Raw genomic sequence first — 12476 nt, 5'->3', positions numbered from 1 at the left:
TACTTCATAGGTGTTTAACACCCACAGTACTCCATGCAAGATTAATACAGAACCATGAACATCTGTACACATGAACACGACTTATACTGAATCCATCATTATGGATTGGTCCAGCAATATCAGTATTGTCAACTCAAACTGGTAGCTGCTCTCCAGGGTCTCAGGTAGTAGTCTAACATCACCTACAAGCCACCACAGTACAGCCATAGCCCTCTCTAAGAAGGATGCTGTAGATCCAACATTACAGATGTCTTGTGATACTTTTTGGACTGAGATCTGGCTCACTCTTGCAGTCTCTTCACACATTACAGAATACACAGGTTGAGTGTACTCTGCATAACAGCAATATGTGAGTTGCAGGTTCCCCTTAATTGCCATGTGTGTGTGGTGCCTGATTCAGATTGTGACTGTGGTGCACATGGAGAAGTCGTTTCAGTCTTCCCAGTGCCACTGTCCTGACTTGAAACAGTCGTGGGTGGGGGCTGCTGTTTGGTCCATTGAGGAAACCTGCAACTCCACAGTCATGCAGACCAGATCTTGAATGGAGTGAAGGAGTGATAGGTACAGTTCTTCCCTCAGTTTAGGTTCTCTGGTTCCTAATGTTTCAGATCATTCATGATACAGAACATGTGCCAATTCATCATTTCCATGTCAAGCAAACAAGGAAGAATATTGCACTTGGAACTAGGGATATGCAGTGCTGCTCAAAAATTATATGTATTTTTTAGATCTGGATCTCAGGGAGCTGAAAAATATAGGTGTTTCTGGGTTTCAAATACTGGTTTGGTATTCAGATCCAGGGTTTTTTTTTGGGGGGGGGGGGTCTTCCAGTATTTTTTGACCCCATTATTCCCTGTGGTGGCCAGAGGGGCTGTTTTTAAAATTACTGGCACCAAAATTGCGGTGGAGTTGCTGGTGCCTGTCCTTTTAATAACCTCCAAATTTCAAGTTAATTTAACTTCTTGGGTCCCTGAAGAAGGTGCCTCTATCCATCCTCCACTGATTCCTATGGGGAAAGTAAAATGTTAGCATCCACACCAATGTACACCCCAAGAATCACCCAAGCCAAACTTAAAATCAGAGAATTCAGCCAATGTACAACCTGAGAGTCTACAACATCAAACATGAGAATCCACCACAAAAATCAACCACGACACAAAACAACTTGAGCAAAGAATGCAACTTTGCAAAGTCAACAATTTAAAAGGGAATAATCTAAGACAAATCAACCTGGCAAGGCGATACCAAGCCTGGGAAGACACAGACCCCTTCCCCCAAGAACAACCAGTCCTAGGAGGCTTCAAACACTAGCTCTTGATACTCTTGGTTAATCCCTAACATTTCCAGGATTTTTCAAGACCCATTTACCTATCCCAAAAAATCCTGGATACCATCTGGAGACCTGAATGTATATTAAAAAAAATACCTTATTGGTATTTTTCAGATATATATTTGGTTTGGATAGTAAGTAAAATTTTATTACAGCATTGCCATTCTGAAAATACTTAGTTTGGTTTGGATATATCCAAATGCATATCCCTACATGGAACCTTACTTTCCTTCCATTTCCCCCATTGTTTTAGGGAAAGTAGCTTGTGTGGTTTCTTGTTGGGTGCCTGGTCTAGACAGGGAATGGGGCCCCGACCTAGTGGAAGAGGAGTCTGCCGGCTCCTAATCACATCGAAAGCAACCAAGGCAGAAAGCAGTGGCAAGCCAGATATAACATGCTAGAGGCTGCCAGCTACCAATCACTAACACCTCGTATCATTTACCTTCTGTTCCATCTAGAATCTCATCATAAAATTTGTTCCAGAGGTACAGATTTTCCTTTGGCAAAAGGTTTGTTAATAACTGCAGGAGAAGTTGTATGTTAATGTATTAATATATAAGAAGATAAGAGTGTGGCAAATGCAATAAATAAATAAAGCCCTCCCATGGGATTTTTTTTTTCCTTCTGATGCAGGGCATGGGGGCAGTTTTCTTCAACAAAGGAGAGAACTGCATTGCGGCTGGTAGACTGTTTGTGGAAGAATCCATTCATGATGAATTTGTTAGGAGAGTGGTAAGGGATTTATGCAGTTAGGGTTTAATATAATTCTGTTTTATTCTGGGAACTTAAAAGTGTTTGCATTGGTGTTTCTGGCTTTGTGATAACTTAGGCTAAGGTACATTTTCATAAAGTTCAGTGTGTCATAAACCCGCCCTGGGTCTATGTGTGCTTACATGCACATAGTGTGTTTGTAAAGCATGCTCCTCTTCTTGCCACCACCACCCCAAGTTAAGATCCAGCCTTCCATGTTACCAGTGATCTGAGGAACTCTAGTAAAGTACAAAGGGCAGAGTTTCCCAGTTTCTTCCGTCCTTCTCCTGTGCGTGTTTGAGCATGAGTGAGTGCTTAATGTGTGTTTGAACCACAGCCTGCTCTCTTAAACAGGAAAACTTTATTGTTTTTATTGTTACTAAGCTACAACAGACGACAGGGAAAATAACTATCACTCCTACTGGTTTACAGCTTTAAGGAAACTTACAAGAAATATAACACTAAGCTAAACTTAGCAATACAAAAGATTCCCCTCCGACATCCCCCCGCCGGAATGTCAGTGGAACAAATGCACATCTTGACTCCCACCTGCTCCATTCGAGGAATCCCACTCCCAGCATTTGAACAAAGACTAACAGATGTTTCCCACCTTTTAACCTTTCACATCTTTGCTGGCGGGAAGCCTCTTGCTCAGTCCAGATTTAAAGAACTCGCCCCACATGGGAAGGTGAACCCCAATCAACCCCAGGCACACATCCACACATCTCGATATCCTGATCACGTTTTACAGCAGCTATCCATCTTGCCCTTCCTGGCAGATAGATAAAGGTAGTCCCCTGTGCAAGCACCGGGTCATTACTGACCCATGGGTTTACATCACATCACAACATTTACTAGACAGACTTTGTTTACGGGGTTGTTTGCCATTGCCTTCCTCAATAATCTACACTTTACCCCCCAGCAAACTGGGTACTCATTTTACCAACCTCGGAAGGATGGAAGGCTGAGTCAACCTTGAGCTGGCTACCTGAAACTGACTTCTGTTGGGATCGAACTCAGGTTGTGAGCAGAGCTTTGACTGCAGTACTGCAGCTTACCACTCTGCAGCACAGGGCTCCTCTGCACTTCAGAAAAGCAGAGTCAATCTTCATCATCATTATCCACACAATTGTTGGCAGTCATTACAACAATCCTGAAAAGTAAGCTGGCATAATTTTCTCTGCCTTGCCAAGGGGGCAGAGGCAAGATTTGCACCTGGGACCCCTTAGATCACAGTTCATTGGCTACTATATGCTGTACCACTAAGGTGCCTAGCCTGATATGGAATGATGTTATGTCCTAATACAAGCTATCCAGACTGCCAGTGAAAAGCAAAAATAAAACTAAAAAAAAACGCAAAAAAAAAAAAAAAACCCAGCCATTTTTTTCTTGGACCTAGTTATAATGCTGTGTTTCAATCATAATGACATTACAAGACATCTGTCTAAGTATTTCCCAAGCCATTTCTGGTATGGCCTCCTGAAGCGGTGATCTACTTCTGGTGCAAGGGGACAAGTGGGTACAACAGATACAGGTGGCCCAGCTGGGCTAGCGTTATTACCCAGCCTCTATGTGACTCAGGCTGTCCACATGGGAAAATCCAATTGTCCATTACTGCTACAGTGCAGTGACGGTGCAGAATCCACTAACATGCAAGTGCAGCCTTGCGTTTCAGCTCCCTCTTATGGGAGTTCTGTGACAGAGAGGAACAGCTGCCCTTATTCACCAATTGACTTTGAATACCATAGCCTCGACTACTGCTTTAGACAGGATTATGACAATGCTTCCAGAAGATCATAGCCATTTCTTGAACCATGTGACTCCCCCCCCCCCGCAAATCTCTGGATAACCTGTAGGTGGAAGAAACCCAAAAGATGAAAATCGGCGATCCACTGGACAGATCCACAGACCACGGTCCCCAGAACCATAAGGCTCATTTAGTAAAGCTTCTGGAATACTGTGAAATTGGAGTGAAAGAAGGAGCGACATTGGTGCACGGAGGAAGACAAGTATGTAGACCAGGTAAAATGAGGCCTAAAGCAGTTAAATGGATCGATTTTGAATGATTAATAATGCGTTCCGGGGCAGCAGTTGTAGAAAGTCTTTTTTTAACACAAGTACTTTAAAAAGTTGCTGGCAGGTGCCATCATAGAAGAGGCCAGGAATTGCTCTTCCCAAACGTGCCTGTTGTGATACATAGGCATACCAATGAAACTACTCTTCTCCCTTTATCCTTATGGAAATGTTTGCAGATAATTAATTAATTCAATTGCATAAGTTTTATGAACCAAGATTTCTTCAATCCAGCAGCTAAAAAGGTACTTCACATTGTTTATATAGCTGGAATGTTTGGAGAAATTGAACAAATCCTTAGATATTTAGGAGACATGCTCTATGTTGCCACGTTTTCTTTGGGGGGGGGGGTATTCAGGGATGCTGGAAGCTAAAGAGAACCAAATCAAGTACTTAATGGACATTTTTTCCCTGTAATTATCAACCAGACTTTATTTATTCTTGTGATAAAAAGCTTGGCCTGCATACTTATTCATGCATAAATCCCTATTGTTGTAGATATAAAAGCAGACTTACATCTACCAAGGTGCTCTATATTTAATGACAGTGTATCATAGGACTTCTGTGATAGAAACCATAGTAAGTCATTCCCTTCCTCACAATCATGCTTAGAACAGCAGCAGAAGGTAAATATGATACCTGAGGACTACCATGTTGTGAAGCAGTCTACTCTGGATGAGCAAATTCCATGCTTGTGAGCTACCCAAAGCATCTGGGTTCGAATGCTTTAACATCCAAATCTTCGAGGGGATAAAAATGGTACTTAAAGATACAGGCTAAAGAAAAGGTCCTCAATCAAGTAAAAAGTACCTTTTTAAATCAAAGGTCTATTAATCTAAACCATTTAATCAACTAAGTGTAACTCTAGGTAAGTTATTTACAGGGTAACTCCTGGTATTGCAAATGACTTTATTAGTTTGGGGAAGCAATACATATCACAGGATCACCAATATAGCAAGGACGTCCCTGAGATTTCACAATTTGCATGAATCGCCATTGCCTTCTCTAGGTTTTTTCATGGAACCTACCATCCTGACAGATGTTGAAGACCATATGTATGTTGCAAAGGAAGAATCTTTTGGCCCTGTAATGGTCATTTCCAAGTTCAAAGATGGGTAAGTCCTGCTGCAGTCACCTGTTCAGTACTATTATTCTGTTGGTGCAAGGATTATGAACACAGATGAGAAAAGTAGGTAAATTTTGGTTTTCTGTTGTGTACTGTGAAGTTGGGTCAATGCTACATTCACAGGACTCTTCTGTGTAGCCAAATTAGTGACAAAAGATGGATGCCAACCAAGCCCTGACAAGTGATAAGAAAAGGCCAAAAACGGAAATGGTGAGTCAGGGTGTAAATTAGGATCTTTGACCCCTCTCCTAGCACAAGTGATTCTCTCTCACTGCAGGGATGTTGATGGAGTACTAGAACGAGCCAACAGAACAGAATACGGCCTGGCTTCAGGGGTCTTCACCAAAGACATAGGCAAAGCTCTGTATGTCAGCGACAAACTGGAAGCGGGAACGGTTTTTATTAACACCTATAACAAAACTGATGTGGCAGCCCCATTTGGTGGATTCAAACAGTCTGGCTTTGGAAAAGATTTGGGTAAGTAGTCGTTTATAAAAACACAAAACATTGCAAAGTAATGCTTATTTGTTTATTTTTAAAGCTAGGTGTTGACCACTGTCCTCAATTGAGTTTGAAGTTTAGCATTACATGGTTGATTTGTATCCTAACTCAGCAGTTTTGCAAACACAGAACAGAAGTAGCAGGAAAGACAGCTTGACCCCCCACACTCTTTTCCTCAACGGCAGAGCCCGCCACAAGAGCGTGGATGTCTTGCATTCAGTTCCCACAGCTGATAGCGTGGGCCACACCCTACATGAAATGAGCACAATTTATCCTAGAATGCTCTGTGATACAATGAGGTCCCTGCAGGTAGAAAGCTTGAAAGCCTCTGTTGTAGTGTATGCTGTTCATGCAGCAATAAGCTCAATTATAACAAAATATGAAGGGGATAGTGGAGAAATACAATCCACCTTTGGAGTAAAGTGGAGGAGGATAACATAAAAATGGTTCTCCCCTTACAAAACCAGTAACATTTTGAAGTCAACTTGTCCGTTTAATGGAAAAAGTTAAAAAACGTTAGGGTTGAGTTGTTGGTTTTTTGCATTGGGGTTGGTTTTTGTTTTGTTTTCTGCAAGCACAGGAGCTGAACTCTTGCATACTACAACTATTTAACACTCCTAATTTACTTCAGGTGAAGAAGCACTTCATGAGTATCTCAGAACAAAGGCGGTAACCGTGGAATATTAAATCAACGAACAGATTCAACTTTAACATATTTCCTCAAGCACAAGGCAGAATGGCAGAACTGCAAACAGACAAAACTGTTTGCTGGCATTGCAAAAACTAGAACCTCATCCCACTGAGCCAGGGAAGAATACTTGCATTCCTAACCAGAGTCAGACATTCTCTCTTCAGCTATAACATTTGTTGCAAAGCACTGTATTGCCTAGATCCACTAGCGGAATCTGGTATTTGGTAGGGACTTGGGTAAGTCAAAGACTTTTCTGTGAAATATCTTTAGTTGTAACCTCATTTATTGTCTTGGCTCCATTATCCAATACAGTTAACTAAAATCTCATTTGCAAGGTTACTGAACATCTAGTGGTGGATCCGAATCTATGTAACAGTGCACCAAAGTCTCCAGCTCCCTAAGTGAGAAGCAAAGTGCTAGACTGCTTGTTTACTCCAAAGTCAACACATGGCTTTCTTGACTTGAGTTTCTAAAACAGTGCATTACACCAGCATTAAGCGTCTTTAGTTCTGAAACACAAATCCAGCATATTTTAAGCAGCAAAGAAAGCCACTTGACTCTAAACATTGTAAATAAATTCAAGGAAGTGCACTTACTATGATATACAGAGCTTGACATCTGTGTTAAAACTATGCATATAAAAGCTATAGCAAATATTTTATAATCTGATTGCCAATAAGGAACATGTAATCAAGAGTTGTGAATGCAAATTACATTAAATGGAGTGTGCTTTACAATCCTGAAAGAGTATTTCTGCAGTGCATACCTCCACCCCACTTCTGCTTTTCTTTTGGAAAAAAGGTTTGTACTATTATATTGGCTCCTCCACCTTTCCAGAACCACAAGAGACAGCTGGAATACTTCTACATTGCTTCTACTGGATACATTTTCTGAAAAACAGATGGCAGGAAATGCAGCTTCTCCATTCATTTGAGGAAGATTTAGGGGAAGGAGGATTATTGCTGTTTCTGTAATATTCATCCTTGTCTTTGCTTGAAAAGTTGTCATTTTTATTCAAATCCAGACAACTTGGAAAAAGTTTCACTACAGAAATGGAACTGCCCAACAAAGACCCCCAGAGAATCATTCAGAATAATTCAGTGTCAGCATTTTAAGCACAAAATTGTATAGTTTGTTCTAATTATAGTATTTAATACTGGAAAAACAGGACATGTTGCAAAAAGCGTCACTTTCAAGAAACAATGTTACTTTATCAAACAAAATCATCCTACATTCGCTAGACACATATAATTTCAGATGCATCATATGACTGTTAGGTTAAATAATACACAAACTTTCTACTACCTGTGGACTTCAGATTAAAAAACATGAGATGTAGCCTACATAAGTTTCCCCCCTAGTCTGGCCATGGTGTAAAAAAAAAAAAAAAACAAAAAAACACCCAGATTGCAAGACTTTCAATAAGTCAACCAACATACTCACCTGGGACTTCATCCCAGGTACTATTCCTTACCCATAACAACAAAAAGCCAACGAAGCCAACATAATTTTTCCCTTCCTTATAGCATACTCTGGGCCAGCTCTTGCAACACTACATGGGAGCTTCTGGTATCGCTTCTGTACCATGGTGGGCTGTAACATGCAACAGCCGTTCACCGCCTCCTTCACCTAAATACCAGCTTTACATCCAGGACAGAGGCCAGTGCTGCCATGCAGGCCCCAAACAACTGGAACAATCCAGATAGTGAATAGTTCTCATATGAAATCATTGCCAACAGCTAAATCATTTCCAACAGCTTCTGCTGTGGAATTGAAGGAAATTGTTCATAAGAAATAGCCCTAAAGATAGTCCTTAGGTGATTTGACAGACGCAGTTCCTTTATTTTTTCCAATGCCGTACATCTTTTTGGTTTGTTTGTTTGCTCCATGCTGGCCAAGGCGAAACAGGGTGCCCTCATTAGTCTCCTGTCTTTGGACTTGCAGAGAGATCTTTCTTTTTTCTCACCAGTCTGAGGTGAAGTCAGCAATCTAGTTTCCAGAAACACTTGGAAACAAAGCAGCTTGCCCAGAGGACTCTTATCTCAGATGTAACCATGCATGGCATGCAACAGAACTGGACATCTGAAATAGTTATGAAACACCTACTCATTAGATTTACTGTCCAAAACTTCTATTTTGCCTTCTCCCTTGGGTTTAGGAAGCTTAAGGTTGTCTACAGTGACCTCTTCACAGACAGAGCTATCATCAGAGTCATCTTCTGAGGCTGAATCCTCTTCCTCTGAACTAGAACCACTCAGTTCCACCAAAGCCACATTCTGCAAAGATAACAATTGAAATCACAAAAAATGTTCATTGTAAAGCTGAGATGTAAAGATAAGACAACTTAGAACAAAACTGAGTATATCCTGCCTTCATTGAGCAACCCAATAGTGTTGGATCTGAAACAGATCTCAATTGTCAGTCTCAAACTATTCTTATGATGTTGCTATGCAATTCACTATGCTGTAAGATGAGGTAATGCCCAAGAATACATCTGGGCTTTGCGGGAAAAATCTGGACAAACCCATAGAAGAAATCAAAAGCCATGGTAGTTTAATAGAACCTCCATGTTCTGCTATATGAAGGGATCAAACGAGAGAAGATGCTGATGCCCTCATACATGAGAAAGTTTCTCAGAAGTGTTTTGGTGGCCAATGCTAGACTTCAATAGACTTAGAAGGGTTAAACTTTGCTTAGGATTTAACAGGAAGAGATTCACTTTGGTCTGATCTGGTATGACTCATCCTCTGCTCTTAATCAGATATGTTAGGCTCAGACAAGCAAGATACTTTACTGATAGTAAGTGGCATAGCTCCTCCAGATAACAAAGCTCACACAAATCTATAGTTTTCAAAATAGATATTGCTAAGGAGGAAGGGAAAGAGATAACTGCTTATTTTGCACAAGGTAAAAATGGGTCAGATGCATGAAGCTGAACCATAAACAATATTCTTACCATTTCAATAACGTTTTCAGTCGAAGCATCTACATGTTCAATATTGAAGTCTTCAACAGGAACATTTTCCATTTCTCTTCTTAGGTCATCATTTGCGTTGGCCATATGTGGTAGAAAGCTCTGTACCCTATCCAATACTAATACATGAAAAAGTCCTTATGGAGATCGGAATACCAAAAAACCCACATTCATTTAAATCTATATTTATATGCCAACCAAGAACTCAATTTAACCAGCACCACATTTGAACAGAGATGGGTCCACACCCCTGACAGACCAGAAAAAAACATAGGGAGAGGGGAAGCAGTTCACTACATAGACAGAGGGGATGATTTAAAAAAATTGCTTACAATAAATATTAGTGATCTACTAGTTAAGTTTCTTCCTTCACTACAATCTTTCAAACTGCAGATTTTCATAAAACTCTTGTGTAGGGTTTGAGAGACCCAGGTCAAATCTCCATGCTGTCAGGAAGTTTGCTGGATGACCTGGGCCATTTGCTTATTTTTCAGCCTAACCTACATCACAGGGGTGTTGGGAGGGTAAAAGGAATATGGGAGAACCACACATGCCACTCTGAGCTCCTTGGAGAAAGGGCAGAATAAAAACATACTAAATAAAAAGTCTTAGGCCTTATTTTCCGATGTCAAGAGTTTCAAAAGTCTCTGCTTCTCACTTTAGAGCCTTATCAGTTAGAGAAACAAGGAGCACTCATAAATTTACATTCAAATCCCACCTGCTTTTTCTAGATTTGCTCAGAGCATTACAAGTTCCAAAATAATATTTCTAAGAACATAACATTAAATTGCTGATCACACTAAAATAAAAAACAAAACACCCACAACTATTAAGCAAGTATCCTTATCACAAAAGCGAATGTTTATTTTGAAGTGTCCCAAGAGCTGGAAAATTAATTTGAATAGTCTACTGCTTGTATGTATCCTACTTTGCATTTAACACAGTCAAATCAATTTGGCACTTCTGGAAAGGTTGTGCAAAACTAATATTAAGGGTTTCCTCTCCAATGTGAAGTTCCCAAAACTATTCACGTGTTTTTAAAATTTAAAAGTCATGAGGAATTTTGAGGATGGAATTTCTGTTTTGTTTTTGGTTGCCTTAATATTTGATGGTTTCAGATTCTGCTGAACTCTGGAGCAGTAATTCTTGATCAGAAATGATCCTATACAATTCTTTTTCAGTTTGTGAAATACATGTACATCCTCTTTCAGGAAAAGAAATACTTACTGCTGCTCCTTGGTACCCAGACTGTGTGTGACTTCATGGCCTTCTTATTCTTTTGCTTTGAATCCAGTAGTAGCGTCTCATGAATACCTGCAAACGAAAAGCCGCACATTATTCTGATTTTTAAAATCCTATTTTTCTTTCGCAGAGGCTCTTCATTCATTACAATTAGCAGATACAGTGAACCTAACTGCCATGCACACCATGCTGTGTGAAATGCACTTATACATGTTCAACAATGCCTGCAGTGCAGGAACCTGTGGTGAAACACTAACATGCAAGAAAATACACACATCAGCCTAACCTTACAGAACAATGTGCCCAGTCTGTAAACATGTGAAGTGAACCACATCTATAGTGTAGTGCAGGATTTCTAACCCTGTTCAAACTGCAGGCACTTTTGGAATTCTGAGAACAGTTAGTTGGTGCAATAACAAAATGGTCACCCAAAGGTGGTGAGACTAATCACAGCCATGAAGGCTGGTTCAAACCACTAAACACTGGAAAGTCTCAATAAAATTTTTAAAAGGTTCTGACCCAAGCATTCTCCTGTGGTGGAGGCAGCCATTTCCATATAAAGATAATGCCTTCTGAAGTGGAGGAAAGCTAGGATTGTCTGTTTGCTTTAAGGAACAGATGTTTTGGGAAAGAAAATGTTTGGGAAAGGAGATGTTCTGAGACATTCACAGGCATCACACCAGGGCCACCAGCGTAATGCACATAGTGAGAGTACTGCTACAAAGCTAGGGCAGTTTGATTCCTATATCATACATTTGTGAAGGCTTATTTAGAAAACATGCTTTCCCACAACACCAATATCAGCCCTCACAGGAAAATGCAAGTACTGTTTCTGAACAAAAACTGCACAGCAGTTCATAAGGGAGGGGGAACAGCACAGTGCATTTATGAGCACTAACTGGACATTCATGAAGCAGCGAGCAAGCTTTGGAGTTAATCAAAGCTCTTAATCAGGCTAAATATTATGCAAAAATAATAAGGGGAGAGAGCAAAAACGATATTGCTTGAGCACGATGGGGGGAAAAAAACAGTCTTGTTTAAAGACTAACAAAAATATTTTCTGGTAGGGTATGTATGAGCTTTCGTGAGCCACAGCTCACTTCTTCAGATACAGCTAGAATGTGAATCCATCTGTCTTCACAAAGTAGGATACATACAAAGTAGGCTTCAACTTCCAGCCTAAAAAAAAAGCTCTGCTGTAACTCAAAAGTCTGCTCATTCCTGTGTGATGTCTCAGCAGGTCTTCACCCAAGTTCTTGTGCCACTGTTGCTTTTGCACTGCATCCCACCGACTCCCTTCTCCGCTAAACCCAGGACACGCGCGTGCAAACTAGTTTTAAAGCAAGCCGCCAGGCAAACGAGAGGGGGTTCCCTTTCCCCCACCCAGGCAGGGTCGGTTACCTCCGCCGCCTTCCACGGAGAGCAGCTCCCGGGACACAGCCCGGCACGCGCCGCCTGCGTTCAGCGCCATCCGCCTCTTGCCAAGCTCCTCTCCCCGCACGCGCCTTCCCCAGGGGAAACCGGAACTCAAACGAGACAGGGAGTAGTGCGAAGCGCAGAGCGGCCTCGCAAGAGCAACGGCGCCACCTACAGCGTGGAGGTCAGGATGACTGGTGCAACCCGGAGAGGACTCGTTCTTGGGCTTCCAGGCTGGATGCAGGGCCGGATTTAAGTATAAGCTAAACAAGCTATAGCTTAGGGCCCCACAATCTTGCCCCCCCCCCCAAAAAAAAAATTTAAAAGGAAAAAAAACCTGGATGTACATTTCCAAAATATAAGATAAAAAACA

The 12476-nt window shown here is 41.1% G+C and overlaps 2 protein-coding genes across 2 annotated transcripts in view; one reads left to right on the top strand and one right to left on the bottom strand.

Moving 5' to 3' along the window:
- Window positions 1–6467, top strand: part of ALDH1L2 (aldehyde dehydrogenase 1 family member L2) — a 31856-nt gene extending 25389 nt beyond the window's left edge. The window contains exons 19-23 of the mRNA XM_056847547.1: window positions 1964–2062; window positions 3937–4102; window positions 5163–5268; window positions 5557–5756; window positions 6412–6467. Coding sequence (XP_056703525.1) covers window positions 1964–2062; window positions 3937–4102; window positions 5163–5268; window positions 5557–5756; window positions 6412–6467 — 627 coding nt within the window. The remainder of the gene's footprint in view (window positions 1–1963; window positions 2063–3936; window positions 4103–5162; window positions 5269–5556; window positions 5757–6411) is intronic.
- A 1989-nt stretch (window positions 6468–8456) lies between these two features.
- On the bottom strand, window positions 8457–12158 carry NOPCHAP1 (NOP protein chaperone 1). Its single transcript, XM_056846570.1, has 4 exons — window positions 12089–12158; window positions 10673–10759; window positions 9428–9564; window positions 8457–8747 (listed from the first exon to the last, which is right to left on the bottom strand). Exons 1-4 carry the CDS (start codon window positions 12156–12158, stop codon window positions 8574–8576), a joined length of 468 nt encoding a protein of 155 aa, XP_056702548.1. The 3' UTR covers window positions 8457–8573.
- Window positions 12159–12476: the final 318 nt, after the last annotated feature.

Source organism: Euleptes europaea, chromosome 3 (genome assembly GCF_029931775.1).
Source record: "Euleptes europaea isolate rEulEur1 chromosome 3, rEulEur1.hap1, whole genome shotgun sequence".
NCBI classification, from domain to species: Eukaryota; Metazoa; Chordata; class Lepidosauria; order Squamata; family Sphaerodactylidae; genus Euleptes; species Euleptes europaea.
This window is presented reverse-complemented; position numbering and strand designations above follow the sequence as displayed.